This window comes from Nematolebias whitei, chromosome 5 (genome assembly GCF_014905685.2).
Source record: "Nematolebias whitei isolate Nwh7 chromosome 5, NemWhi1, whole genome shotgun sequence".
Lineage (NCBI taxonomy): Eukaryota > Metazoa > Chordata > Actinopteri > Cyprinodontiformes > Rivulidae > Nematolebias > Nematolebias whitei.
The window spans coordinates 54,986,560-55,002,076 of NC_056502.1; the positions used below are offsets into that span (position 1 = coordinate 54,986,560).

At 43.4% G+C, this 15,517-nt stretch overlaps 1 protein-coding gene across 1 annotated transcript in view; it reads right to left on the reverse strand.

Moving 5' to 3' along the window:
• The window catches only part of LOC119410439 (activating signal cointegrator 1 complex subunit 3), a gene marked incomplete in the record, with an annotated part of 282,415 nt that overhangs the window by 102,331 nt on the left and 164,567 nt on the right, over positions 1 to 15,517 (reverse strand). Inside the window, 3 exon segments of the mRNA XM_037677348.1 lie at positions 1,814 to 1,982; positions 2,070 to 2,168; positions 13,459 to 13,613. Of these exon segments, the coding sequence (XP_037533276.1) occupies positions 1,814 to 1,982; positions 2,070 to 2,168; positions 13,459 to 13,613 (423 nt within the window).

The window sequence follows — 15,517 nt, forward strand, 5'->3', positions numbered from 1 at the left end:
CTGATGCAGAGAAACTCGTCCATGCCTTTATCTCCTCCAGGCTCGACTACTGCAACTCCCTGTTTACTGGTATACCCAGCAAAAACCTTCAGAAGCTTCAATATATTCAAAACAGTGCAGCCAGGATTTTATTGAGTGCTCATAAATTTGAACATATTACACCCATTCTCCATAACCTCCACTGGCTTCCTGTCACCTACAGAATTCAGTACAAAATTGCTCTCATTACCTATCAGTGTTTAAACGGAAATTCACCAGATTATCTGAAGGACCTTCTTGCTCCATATTCATCCACCCGATCCCTACGATCACAGAACAGTCATCTTCTTCTCCTTTCACGAACTAAATTAAGGATCATGGGAGATTGGGCATTCTGTGTGGCTGCCCCCCGCCTTTGGAACTCCCTCCCCAACTATCTGAGAGCTCCACAATCATTGACTGACTTTAAAAAAGGCTTATCACTGACTTTAGTTGATTTTATCACAGATTTTAGTTGATTTTATCATTGATTTTAGTTGCACTCTGTAGCACTTTGAGATTTTTGTTAATGAAAAGTGCGTTACAAATTAAATTAATTATTATTATTATTATTATTATATTCCTCTCCCAAACGACACTTATCTGGGGGACCGCAAGGCATTCCCAGGCCAAAGAAAATACACAATCCCTTCAGCGACTTCTTCCCTGGGGCCTCCTATCAGTGGGACGTGCGTGGAAAATCTCTGAAGAGAGGCATCCTAATTAGATGCCTGAACCACTTCAACTGACTCCTTTCAAAGTGGCGGAGCAGCAGTTCTTCCATGAGCTCCCTCCAGATGATGGAGCTCCTCACCTGATCTCTAAGGCTGAACCCAGCCACCCTGCAAAGGAAGCCCATTTTGGCCGCTTGTGTCTGGGATATATGTAGTCTAACTCTGTGAATGACTGTATGTATGATAATGCAATTTTGCAAGATGTCGTGCTGACAGTATGTGTTGAGAAAGGTTCAGTTACAACCACATATAATTTTAGCATATAATATGTAATTTGTAAGAGTTTTTAATATGTTATCATTTTAAACTGTTTCATGAATTCTGCACTTTGTGCATATGAAGCAAAAAAGTTTCTGGAGAAAAAAGAACTATCAGTCCACGTCCGAGCTGATAGGAATTCTTTGTAATTACACAAGCTGTTTTTTTCTTAGAATTGTTTGTTCTTTTGTAAAACCAGAAATGCCAAGGTTATACATATCAACTCATATCCCATCAATCTTACACTGTCATTGTTTCTTTTAAGCATTTAATCAAAATGTTCTAAGATCACTTTGCCCTCATTGTAATCTGCCTAATCAAGATGTCCAGTCTTTTCCTCCTTCCTGTGTGAACAATAAAAAGGCGAGCAGATGTGGAAAACCTTCGGAGTTCACAGAAACCAGCCCTAGTGTTGTAACTTCCCCTTTTTGCAAAAAGCTTTGTTGAAAATCTTACTCTGTTGTGTGGTTCTTTATTTTTATAGGTACGGGAGAAATGCCTAACATAACTGCTTAATAATAAAACTGGTGTTTTTGTTTTGGCTAAGGTAGATTATTATGGCAGCTGTCTTCTACTAGATTCTGTAAAAAATAATCAGTCGTAGATGCAAATTCAATCATTCCTCCACCCCCCCACCCCCACCCCCCACAAAAGATTAATTAAAATCTGTCCATAGGTTTATGGGCTATTTTGCTAAAAGTACAGACAAACAAACAAACAGACAGACATGGGCAAAAACATAATTGCCGTTTCACTTTGGCAGCCAGCAGAAATACAGTATGTGTGTGTGTGTGTGTGTGTACCAGTGTGAGGGGGGTGCCTCTCAGGTAAAATTAGGTTCTGAAAGTTGATAATACAGACAGCCTCTGCTCCAAGCCAGCGGTCAGACACAGCCTTGATGTAGTACTGGGAAGGTAATGGCTCAAAGATGGGGATAGTGAATACAATGTGCTGAGGCTCTCCAGTTAGCACCTGGATAAAGGTAAGAACAAGCATCAGTTATCAGCTACTATGAGAAACACTGTCCTGGGATAGTTAGTGTCCACAACCCAAACTAACCTGTTTCTTCTGCAGAAGGAAGTACTCAGAATGGTAGATGTGGTCATTGATGGGGTCCTCCACCCACAACCACCACGGCTCACCCACTGACCCGTGAACCTGATCCAGGCAACGATAAAGACTTAAACCACACAATCATTTCAAACATCTAAATTATAATAAATACGTTTGGTACTTTTTTGGTTGATTTGTATTAACATCAGAAATGAATGACCTAGCACACCTTGAAGTGATGCATATCACTCATCCAATTCATCCCAGAGGTTTCAGACAAACATCATGTTGTGTTTAGAAAAGAAAGAGTTGTAGCCTTTTTGGTCAAATATTAAAAATAAATAATCAAGTTATGTGGATCTCAATAGCACAAAATTCTTTGACCAGATTGAAATGTTTTCAGATTAAATAATTCAAATGTATTGTTTACATGGGCACAATCTGTTCATGACGAGCGTTCACGTGCAGCGGGCTTAGTTCTGAACACAAGTACTGACATGCAGAGTGGTAAACTTGCCTTAAAAAAAAAACAGAAAAAGAAGTTCTACTTTTGGGATGAACGTAAACAAACTTGAGCACCAAAATGGACCCGCGACAGGTTTGGTTTTTTTTTCCCCCCTTGTCCTGTCCGGCATTGTGACACTTAGAATTATTGTCTGAGTGTCAAAGTGATGCCCAACAGATTTACTTTCACAAGCAGAGCATTATGGCTGGACTTAATGCTCCACTTGATATATAAATTAAATTTGATTAGAAATTACTTTGGGTTTGTTTCAGATGTAATGGACATGGGGATGAAAAACAAAAAAGATAACAAAGCAGAAAAGTGACAGAAGAGTTAAAAGGTAAAGAAGGAGATAGGAATAGAGGAAAGAGAGGGATAAAGAGAACAAAAATCAACATCATTGAAGTCTACCACTAGACCTGCGGAAAGAAAAAAAAAACAAGACAAAACCGAGAAACCACAACAACAAACAACATATATAATGATACTTAACATCATTAGAAAGTATTTTATACAGTACATGGAAATACAAGATATATTTAGTGGTCTCCACAACCCAACTGAGTGTATCTGATTCCAAGTTCCAAGATGGCGCCGGTGTGTAGGGCTGCCCGTCTCTCGCTCTCTGCTTGTATTTTATTTTTGTTATTTTTACAATGGTTTGTGCAGTGTGCCGAGTCATATTTTCAGTATGATCGTCGGGCACTTTTGGAGCTCCGTACATTTGCTGAAATTCCCGCGGAGTTTTTGAACAGCGGCCAGCACTCTCCTCCACCGGTCCTATCTGAGATTCCTGCATTCCTTCTGCGTGACCCTGGCCTTTCTCCATGGGGGAAACGTCGCAGACGTCGTGGGAAGCGTGCAGGGATTTTGGTGAAACTGAGGCAAAGTGTGGATTATTCTATCAGGACTCGCTCTGGATCTGATCTTCTCCTCTCTGACCCGTGGTGCTCCCGGGGCCCGGCTGCTGGCCAGCTGCCCGCGCGCTCAGTCCATGTAAACACCTGGAGTTGTTTACCTGTGCGCCGCACCAGCAGACCTGGAGGAGCCGTTCTTCAAAACCTGTGCCCGCTGGCGCGCGCTTCTCCCTCCACGGCTGTGTCTGCGTTGGACCCTATCAGGATGTGTTTAATCAACGCAAGGTCTGTTTCCAACAAGACGTTTATCCTCAATGACTTTTTTAAAGATCAGGAGTTGGATTTTCTGTTCGTCACGGAATCTTGGATTTCTCATGGTGAGTCCAGCGCCTTGGTGGAACTACTACCCCCGGACTGTCTGCGTTTCAGAGCCCCGCGGCCATCAGGTCGGCGCGGGGGGGATTATTAACAGTTTTTAAAGCAAACTTGGCCTGTAAACAGTTGTCCATCCCGGTGTCCCGCGCCAGCTTCGAGCTGAGCGTCTTTGAACTCGGACACTGTCCTACGGTTCTGTGTGCGCTCTTCTACCGCCCACCTCATTCTAAGGACTTCATAAATGAATTCTCTGACTTTTTGGCTGATATCACACAGAGATACACTCACTTTTTGCTTATTGGTGACTTTAATTTGCATGTGTGTTGTCAGGAGAAGCCCTTAGTGAAGGACTTTCTGGATTTATTGGACTCTTTTGGCTTAGCTCAGCAGGTGAGCGGCCCCACCCAGGAACATGGTCACACGCTGGACCTCGTTTTAACACGCGATGTCTCTGTTTCTAATTTGAAAATCGGTGACAATGTTTTTTCAGATCACATGCCTGTATTGTTTGACTTCACCCCCCCTTGTCATACTGCTAAGACGTGCGTTCCTGCACGTACGCGTTCCATTAACCGTTTCACTGCTGCTCGTTTTAATGAAGGTTTTAATTCTGAGAGGATCGAACAGTTCCCGGTGTCTCTTACCACTGAGGAGCTAACCTCTCCGTTCAATCTGCCTGTTTAGATGTTCTGGACCGTGTTGCTCCCCTTAAAACCAGAAAAATGAAACTTAAATCAGAGCCTTGGCTGAATGACGTCACTCGAGCCGTTAGGCGGCAGTGTCGCAGAGCTGAACGAAGGTAGAGGAAGGACAGGCTGCAGGTTACTTTTCAAATGTTAAGGGAGAGTTGGCGTCACTATCAGAAAACCGTTAAAGCTGCCAAATGTAAATTCTTCTCTGATTTAATTGTCTCCAACTCCCACAACCCCCGAGTTCTTTTCTCCACCCTGAACTCTGTTCTACACCTCAGTGAGCCTTCACCTCTGGAAGCCTCAACTGAGCTGTGTGAAAACTTCCTCCATTTCTTTTTAGAAAAAGTGGCAAACACCCGGGCACTCATTTCTCCGCCAGCTCATGATCTGTCCATCCCATCTCAGTGTGTGGCTGTGTTTGACCACTTTGAGCCCATCTCTCTGTCTTCTCTGGAGCAGGTAATGTGCAGCATGAAGCCATCTGGTTCCCTCTTTGATGTGGTCCCCCCTCAACTACTAAAGGAAGTTTTTCCTACCCTGGGTCCTTTTATTCTTGCTATTCTGAGAGCAGTTTATCCTCAGGTGAGGTGCCAAAGACTTTTAAACATGCTGCTGTCCAGCCCCTCCTGAAAAAACCTAACCTTGACCCCTCAGTCATGTCCAACTTCCGGCCTGTCTCCAGACTCCCATTCACCTCTAAACTACTGGAAAAAATTGTGGAGTCTCAGTTGAAACAGTTTTTGGGAGATCACGCTATCCTAGAGTTATTCCAATCTGGCTTCAAATCTCGTCATAGCACTGAAACTGCTCTACTGAAGGTTTTTAATGACATTTTCATATCCACAGACGCAGGTGATTCTGTGCTGCTTGTCCTATTGGACCTTACATCTGCTTTTGACACCATCGACCACAAGATCATTTCTAGACTGGAGCAGTGGGTGGGCATCACAGGGTCAGCCCTTAAATGGTTTGGGTCCTACCTCTCTGACAGAACCTTCTGTGTCAATATCAAAGATTTTAGTTCGGCATCGACAGCGCTCCAGTGGGGGGTACCACAGGGGTCCATCCTCGGTCCCCTTCTCATGAACCATGACATTGACCTTTTCTCTCTAGCCCCGCTAGAGAAACAAAAGGTCACTAATCTGGGGGTGATAATGGACCCGTCCTTAAAACTCAACAGTCACGTACACATGATGGTCATATCCTGTTTTTTTCAGCTGAGACAGCTGTCTAAGCTGAAGCCTATACTCTCCAAAAAGAACCTTGAGACAATGATCCACGCCTTCATAACATCTAGGCTTGATTACTGCAATTCACTTCTGTTTGGAATCAGTCAGTCCTCCATTGCTCGTCTACAACTGGTCCAAAATGCTGCAGCCCGATTTTTAACTGGTACAGGCTATAGAGAGCACATCACGCCAGTTTTGGCCTCCCTGCACTGGCTACCCATTCACCTTCGGATCCAATTCAAAATTCTCATGTATGTTTTTAAATCACTGAACAGTTCTGCCCCATTCTATCTCACTGATCTTCTGCAGCCATATGTCCCACCGCGCTCTCTGAGGTAAGCAGACCAGATGCTTCTCTCAGTCCCAGAAACCCGTCGTAAGCTCAGAGGTGACAGGGCTTTCTCTGTTGCAGGTCCACGACTGTGGAATGAGTTGCCACTGAGTGTCCGGCAGGGTCCCACACTCTCAGTCTTTAAGTCTCGCTTGAAGACCCACTACTATTCTCTTGCCTTTAACACAGTGTGATTTGTTTTGGCCTGGTCTGTTCTCTACTCTGTTGGCCATTTTAGTTAGCTTCTGCTGCTATTTGTATCTGTATTTAGGCCCGAGCAGCTAAGCGCTGCGAAGGCCTATTGTAATTGTGTCGTTTCTAATTTTTTTCCGTCAAAGAGCGCTAATTTGGAGGCCTTAACATATTCGAAAACTCACCATATTTGACCCAAAATTGTCCCCCGCGAGAAATTTGAGGTATTTAATGGAACCAAAAGTGGGCGTGGCCAAACTGCTCCACAGCACCCCCTAACGTGAGATATGACAACTGGTAAGACCTAGAGAGCTGAAATTTGGTACACATGTACAACCCACTGAATCATGAAAAAAAGTCTCTTGGAGGTATGCCTTAAACCCAACAGGAAGTCGGCCATTTTGAGTCAAAGGGTCAATTTTGGCCGTTTTTCACTTTTCGTACACGGCGAATTTGAACGAACTCCTCCTAGGGATTTCGCTCAATCGGTTTCAAACTTGCGCCATTTTGCTCAGTAGGCATGGGGGACCAAAATTTATCAAAACAGTGCAAACCGACGTATGTTGAGGGGGCGGGGCCGGACCTCAAAATTATGCTTCACGCCAAAAATTTCCAAACGCTACAACTTTCACGTTGAAAAACAGAATTGCACCAAATTTGGCACAAGTCATCCCTGTCCCATGCCCGACGATACCCTGAAGTCAAATTTTGACGTCATCAAAGCCCCGCCCCCCTCAGAACAGGAAGTGACTTTTTTTGCTTGGAATGCTCCTTCCCTGACACTCTGGACCCAATCACGATGATCCTGTGTTAGAAGGCAGACAACAAGTTGGTCTGACTTGCTTTGAAGCGCAAAGCGTTTCCGCTGGAGGATGTGGGCGTGGTGGCGTGGCGAATTCAGAAGTGACGCCGTTACAATACGTTTGGCTCTAAATTCCACAGATTTGATCCGAGGTTCATCAAAGTCACTACGATCGATCATTGCCCACCCCTTGAACAGGAAGTCATGAACTCAAGTGCGCCCCCTAGATTATTTAATCAGTTATATCTGAGTTATATATCAGCCAATCTGCACCAGATTTTGGGTGCATCATTAGTAAGCATTTATGGATACATTAGTAGTGTTTTTTAACTTTTGACTCTAGAGCGCCCCCTACAATATTCCAACAAGTATATCTCAATGATATATCATCCGATCTGCACTAGATTTTGGGTGCATCATTAGTAAGCAGTTATGGACACATTAGTAGTGTTTTTTAACTTCTGACTCTAGAGCGCCCCCTACAATATTGCAACAGTTATATCTCAATGATATATCATCCGATCTGCACCAGATTTTTGGTGTTTTATTATGTAGCCCTGATGGACACATTAGTAATGTTTTTTTAACTTTTGACTCTAGAGCGCCCCCTACAATATTGCAACAGTTATATCTCAATGATATATCGTCCGATCTGCACCAGATTTTTGGTGCTTGATTAGTGAGGACTCATGGACACAGTGGTGTTGTTGTTTAATATTTGACTCAAGAGCGCCACCTACATTATTTAATCAGTTATATCTGAGTTATATGTCAGCCAATCTGCACCAGATTTTTGGTGCATCATTAGTAAGCAGTTATGGACACATTAGTAGTGTTTTTTAACTTTTGACTCTAGAGCGCCCCCTACAATATTCCAACAGGTATATCTCAATGATATATCATCCGATCTGGACCAGATTTTGGATGCATAATTAGTAAGCAGTTATGGACACATTAGTAGTGTTTTTTTAACTTTTGACTCTAGAGCGCCCCCTACATATTAAAATAGTTATATCCGCGGTCGCAGCTGATGTCAAAGGTTCTGTGAATGCGCACTCCGGGGAACGGGAGCGGGGCGGTAGCATGAGCGTTCTCGATGGCGACGGGAAGAGTCGCTCGAGTTCCTGCGGTCGCCGTAAGGCCGCAGCGGCGCTTCGCTGCGAGGGCCTTCAACGCTGCTTGCAGCTTTAATTCTATTTTATGTTTTCCTGTCCACTGTACATGTTTGTTTTCTTTTGTACAGCCCTTTGGTTGGCCTTGTTGCTGTTTTAAGTGCTCTATAAATAAATTGGTATGGTATGGTATCTGATAAACACCTGAATCTAAACACCTGTGTGAGCATGCTTGTCACTATAAGGTATCTCCATAAAAATGTACAAAAGTGGATGTGGGGACCCACAGACCCGTCCCCACAGGACACAGTGGCAACACAGGGAAGACCGAAACCACAGACACACAGCGGTCCCCAAGCCCGGAACTCCAGGAGTCCTCCAACAGGGACACCTGCACCCCCCCAGAGAGAGAAGCAAAGGGAAACCCCGGGCGATCCCCTGCAACCACAATTTAGAAACCCCTGGAGGCTACAGCGACGAGTCCACAGGCCCCGCGGGTAACCTGCCCCTCCAGAGTAGATCCGGCCATGGACACCGAGCACCGAGGTCATACCACCCCCCAACAGAGGCCCGACAGAGCCAGGGCACCTAGGCCCCGACAGGCAGCCACCAGGGCGGGCCCGCACACATCCAACTACCCAGCCCCAGCTGCTGACAGCCGCCAATGCACCGGTAGCAGGGGGGCCACCACCGGAGGGGAGCATGACAGGGGGAAGTTGACCCCACATTAACCCTAACCCTAACCAGACAACCAGATTTAACTTTTTTAGATCACTACTTATAGTTATAGGGATACATGGTTCAACAGAACCTGTTGACCTGTGGCATCACAGGGTCAGCCCTTAAATGGTTTAGATCTTACCTCGCTGACAGGTCCTTTTGTGTCTCCATCAAAGATTTTAGTTCAGCCTCGGCAGCGCTTAAATGGGGGGTACCGCAAGGGTCCATCCATGGTCCTCTTTTATTTTCTTTATACCTGCTGCCACTAGGTGCTATTTTCAGGAAACATAACATACCTTTTCACTGCTACGCTGATGACTACCAAATCTACTTCCCCCTCAGACTCAACGGTACTTGCTCTATTCAACCGTTACTGGACTGCCTGGCTGACATCAGAGATTGGATGGCTTTAAATTTCTTGAGTTTCAACGAGAAGAAATCTGAAGTTATGCTGTTTCCTCCCAATGACACAATCACCAACCACTGCATCGACCGATCCGTTCTGTCACCGTTAGTGAAGCAAAGAGTCACTAATCTAGGAGTGATACTTGACCCTTCTCTGAAATTCAACAATCATGTAAATATGATTGTTAAATCCTGCTTTTTCCAGCTGAGGCGACTGACTAAGCTGAAGCCCATATTGTCCAAAAATAACGTGGAGACAGTAATTCATGCATTCATTACATCCAGGCTCGACTATTGCAACTCACTCCTTTTTGGTATCAGTCAGACCTCCATAGCTAGACTCCAACTGGTCCAAAATGCAGCAGCCCGGTTTTTGATCAGCACAAGCAAAAGAGAGCACATTACACCTGTTTTGGCCTCCCTACACTGGCTTCCGGTTCACCTTCGAATCAAATTCAAAATACTCTTGTATGTCTATAAATCACTAAACAGCTCTGCCCCCTCCTATCTTACTGATCTGCTCCAGCCGTATGTCCCACCACGTTCTCTCAGATCAGCAGACCAGTTGCTCCTAACAGTCCCAGGAACCCGCCTCAAGCGCATAGGTGACAGGGCCTTCTCTGTAGCAGGCCCAAGACTTTGGAATGAGTTACCTCTGCTCGTTAGACAGGCCCCCTCCCTCACAGTTTTTAAATCTCACTTAAAAACACACTTTTATTCCCTGGCTTTCAGCACTGTGTGATCTGTGCTGAGTCTGTGTGCATCACACTGTGTTGGTCATGTTGCAGTTGTTGTTGTTATCCATTATTGTTTTTGTTGGTTTCTACTTTTTGGTGTCCTGTTATGTAATCTGTTGCTGTGTGCTTGTTCTGTTTGTCCCTGTACAGCACTTTGGTGTGCTTTGTCACTGTTTAAAGTGCTTTATAAATAAATTGGCATGGTATGGTAACATCTACATGAATATTGAAATCACCCATTATAATGTTTTAATGATGGTGGCGATGTTACTGCACTCCATGACTGGTAATACAGATCATTTTGAGCTCTTTCAAAGTTTCTTGTAGAAATGTTGTGTCACTCACAGATCAGTTTAACTTCCCTGACATGCTAATAGTATTAGCATTAGCCAGGTGGAAATGACAAAGTCACACATGCGCGGTCAGGTCAGTTTTTTCACTATCAGATAAAAATGAACGTATCAAGCGTTTACATGCACACCGCTTGGGTTATGAATCGATGTAAACCACCCGTTTCATTCTGACCACAAATTTTTCCAGATCCCACTGAATAAACAAAAAATAACCCAAACGGGGTGTTTACATGACGTGTTTTTATTCAGAATGGCCGTTTGATCCGATTACTTATGTCCATGTAAACATAGCTACTTAGGGCCAATATGGTGTACAGGTAGAGCGGCCAACTTGGGACAAGAAAGTTGTAGGTTCAACTCCACCCCCCATGCCCACAAGTCATGGTGTCCTTAAGCAAGACACCTGATTTTTAATTGATCCCTGGGCGCTTACATAGCTGCACACTGCTCCACCTGGGTGTATCTCACGTGTGATGGGTTAAATGCAGAGAACTAATTTTGTCATTGTATGGAAACAATGATGACAACACATGAGATTTTCTTTCTTATCTCATTCTTCCCATGCAACACTGCATGGGTCTTAAGTCTTATTATGCATTATATGCTATAATAGGTCTAAACAAATCAATAAATAAAAACAAAAAACAAACAAGCAAAATGCATTTATAAAGAGGGTGAATTACACAAAGGTGGACTTTACTGAATTTAGTTTGGGCTATCAAAGTGAAGTGGCTGAATACAATGCACACTGATTTTCAGCTTTAATTGTTAAAATTATAAAACCATGTATCATTTTCCTTCCACATCACAATTATACACTAGTTTGTTTTTGGTCTATCGCAAAAAAATCCCAGAAAAAATACTTTGAAGTTTGTGGCTATAATGTGGAGGAGAAAAAGTTGAAGGGGTGAGAAGACTCTCAATGCACTGCATCAATATTAACTCTGATTAACCTATTTAAACATTGATTACTCAAAATATTGAGTAACAACGACCAGTACAAATCAAGAGCTAAAGACAAATGAAGGATATGTGCAGAGTAATGGCAAAGCCTGTAAGAATTAGTCACTAGCTATGTTTACATGGACATAAGTAATCGGATCTAACAGCCGTTCTGAATAAAAACACGTCATGTAAACACCTCGTCTGGGTTATTTTTTGTTTATTCAGCGTGATTCGAAATAATTAGTGGTCAGAACAAAATGGGTGGTTTACGCCAATTCATAACCCAAACGGTGCGCATGTAAACACTTGATCTGTTCGTTTTTATCTGATGGTGAAAAACTGACCTGACTGCGCATGTGCGACTTTGTCATTTCCACCTGGCTAATGCTAATAATATTAGCGTGTCAGGAAAGTAAAACCGGTCGGTGAGCGACAACATTTCTACTAGAAACTTTGAAAGAGCTCAAAATTATCTGCATTACCTGTAGGTCAGTTAGGGAGTGCAGTAACATCTCCACCGCATTAAAAGCTGTCGCGGGTCCATTTTGGTGCTCAGGTTTGTTTATGTTCATCCCAAAAGTAGAACTTCTTCTTCTGTGTTCTTTTAAGGAGAGTTTAGCACTCTGCATGTCAGTACTGCTGTTCAGAACAAAGCCCGCTGCAGGTAAACGCTCGTCATGAACAGATTGTGCCCATGTAAACAATACATTTGAATTATTTAATCTGACAACATTTCAATCCGGTCAAATAATTTTGTGCATGTAAACATAGCTACTGTGGTCCATCTCCTGTGTCAAGAAGGGGGCTCATGTGTTGGGACGTGTTCTGGATCTGCAGCCAGATCAGAACTAAGCCCGTCTGGGTTCCATTACTGCTCTCCCATGATTAAAGCACGCATCGTTAATTGAACATAAACATTCATCATCATACTCAGCTTCTATACAACAGGCTTCCTGTTCCACTCAGATTCCAGGACAAACTCTGGACTAAGCGTCCTGTGATCCCTCTGGACTCATCTGCCCACTGAGGTGGGACATGCAGGCTCTCAAGCACAGAGAGAAACGTCACAAGGCGAGAGGGGAAGCTCGTCTATTGTCTGAAGTGAAAATGTAACAAATGGCTGTGCTGTTTGTGTAAATGAGCCAGTGTGATGCAAGAGACAGGAGGAGGACTGAATTTAGGCAGCTGGTGTCTCATTCATCCTTCCCCGTTACACTGAACACTGTTTAAAAGCACTAGAATACAAATATACTGTAATGACAGGTCAGTCTATATTAATGAGACAAAACTCATTAACTGCCAGCTGACAATGGACATCTGAGAAAAAAACAAGCATCAGTCAAGAAACCAAATGTTTTGCCATTATTTTTCATATTTGTCTAGTCCAGTCATGGCCCAGAAGCCATGGTTTGTCCTGGAGGTGAGCTCCCCACTCTGAGTACTCCGATTTCTATGTTCCAGGCAAGGTTCCCTGTAAAACATGATCTCCCTTTATCATTTAGGTTTTAGAAAAAAAAAAAGTGGAATGCTCCCTCTTGGTTAGGAGTGAGTCTGCCTCCAGCAGAGGAAAGTCCTGTTGGGACTTGAGTAATGTTGGAATGGAGCCTCCACAGGATGGAAGGGTTCAGTCTTACATAAATGGTGAGGCACTTGTTTATCTGGGAAAACAGAACACTGCCTCCCTGAAAGGAGGATGTTAAGGTGGTTTGGGCATATGATTAGGATGCCTCCTATGCACCTCCATTTGGAGGTTATCTGGACATGACCCACTGGGAGGAGACCCTGATGAAGACCAGACCTTTCTGGATGGATTATATATCCTCTCTGGCCTGAGAATGGCTGGGGTCCCCCTAGAAAGAGCTGGAGTCTTGCTGAGGAAAGGGATGTCTTGGTTTCCCTCCAGGACCCAACAACAAACAAGTAGCAGATATTGACTGATTGCTTTAATATCTACCTGTCTGTCTGTCTAGATGAATGTTCTTAACCAGTTTCATCAACATTACTGTGATTTATTTGACACCAGTGAATCAGAAATGTGAGTCTAAAATTGATCAATTACCCAAAAAGCAAATTGATGACAGACCAAATTAAATCTGGATGACTATTTAAAGTGAAGCAGGTGAAGAAGATCATCACTTGCCTGATCATTCCAGCAAAAATCAGGCGTGACAAGAAGACGGACTCGTAAGACGGTGCGTGTGATTGGTTGGATGCTAGCCTCCATTGTGACTGAGGGGATCTGGTGTGCACACTGTTTGACAGTCAAGCCAATGTTAACATGGTGCAGCATGTGACCTGAGGAAAGAAAATTGGTTAGGATAAAGCGTTTATAATAAAAATATAGAAAAGCATTTTACTAACTCCCTGTGGGAAAAAGCTTTCTGACATCAGCAGACACAATGCAACTGTGCTAAAATCTAAAATCACAAGTATTATGTACAAATATGTATAAGTTTATGTAAAAGTATAAAGGGAACCAAGATGAATAAAAATGTTAAAGCTGCTGTCAGTGGCTCATTGTGGTCAACATGGTAACCCCATACCAATCTCTGTCACTCCCTGACTGCGCTGTAAATGAGAGGCAGACAGAAATGCAAACTGAAAAGCAAGTCTCAAACAGTGGCTCTGTGAAAATGATGTGTCAGTTTTGAAAATGTTTGAAGTGTGCAGCAGAAGACTGATGGTCACATATGAATTTCTACGGTCCTACAGTGTTTTATGTAGGTGGTATGAAAAGTTTAAAGCACTTTGCTTCCTGTTTTGAGGATAATATTTGGAGCTAAAATAAAACTGAATCTGTTCTCTGTTAAGGCAAATTTGAGAGAAAACAAAAGCAAGTCCTCCTCATGTAATAGCCACCTTGTCATGGTGGAGGAGTTTGTGTGCCTGAATGATCATAGGAGCTATGCTCTTAGAGGCAAACATAAGTGCCCATGGTAGAGTCCCCCAAGGCAGATTGACTCAAGGTGACAGGCCAGACAAAGAGTGATTCAGAAGATTTATGCCCCTATTCCACTATCACGGCGCGGGTCGAATATTTCCGGCTTGACGTGTGTTTGAAGTCTTTTCCATGGTTCTTGGGACCGGCTCACCTCCCAGAATTCTGGCCTGGCTTCTCAAGGGGTCCAAGCGAGCCGCGCCGTGACGTCAGAAACATTGTCGGTCACTGAGTGGTTGGGGGGAAGAGTCTGTGGAGTCTTTCCAAACAACCCGATCCACCAATTTTTCTCTACCGCCTGCCATTAGCAATAACTCGAGGAGCGTATCTTTTAGTATTTTGAAGCTATACAAAAACAATAATGTCAAAGCCGTGGTCAAATGCAGAAGTGCAGGTGTTGTTGTGCTTGGTGGCCGACAAAAAAAGTCAAAGCGAGCTAGATGGAGGATTGGAGGGTGGTTTGGACACGGCCACTGCTCTACTTGAATCATTTATGGAAGATGGTGAGTGTTTTCTAACTTTAAACATATTTTAAGTGACTCATCCCATCGGTTCTGAACATATTTTTAACTAACAAAAGAGGCTGACGCCATAATAGGACAACATCGGTGCTACAATGCTAAGCTAATTTGCATAAACGCTAACTGTCCTCCGGCCCTGTTTCTCACTGTATTTTATCCAGAACGTATTTCAGCGCGTGACAGTTCATCTCTAAACTCCACATTAAACCCTCCAAGCCTCCCGGCTCCTGCTCCATCAGAGGAGTCTGCACCTGACAGAGCTCCATCACAGCCCAGCTGCACCTCACAGAGCAGCACAACGCTGCAGCTTCTGTGCTCGGTAAGAACAGATGCAACATGTTCCACATCACTTTATTTGTGCCGATAAGGACTTGCTTTATTTTATTTTTAAAGTAAAAAAATAAAATGTTGAATAAATACTGAATTGGGATGAAATTATGTACTTTGTACACAGGGTCCCAGTTACAGAAAACAAAATGTAAAAGAAAAACAGTAATAAGATCTAAGATATGAATTAAGAAAAATATCAACTAAAAAACATCTAGTAATAAAACACTAAGCACTAATAGCAGTAAACAATCAAAACAATACGTCAAACAGCAACATGAACTAGAGTTTGTGCAGCCTCATGAATATATAACACTGTGAAGAATCATATGTTGCTGCTGATCTGTTCTGATCTGTTTCATGTTGCTGCTGATCTGTTTCAATGTTACTGCTGATCTGTTTCAATGTTACTG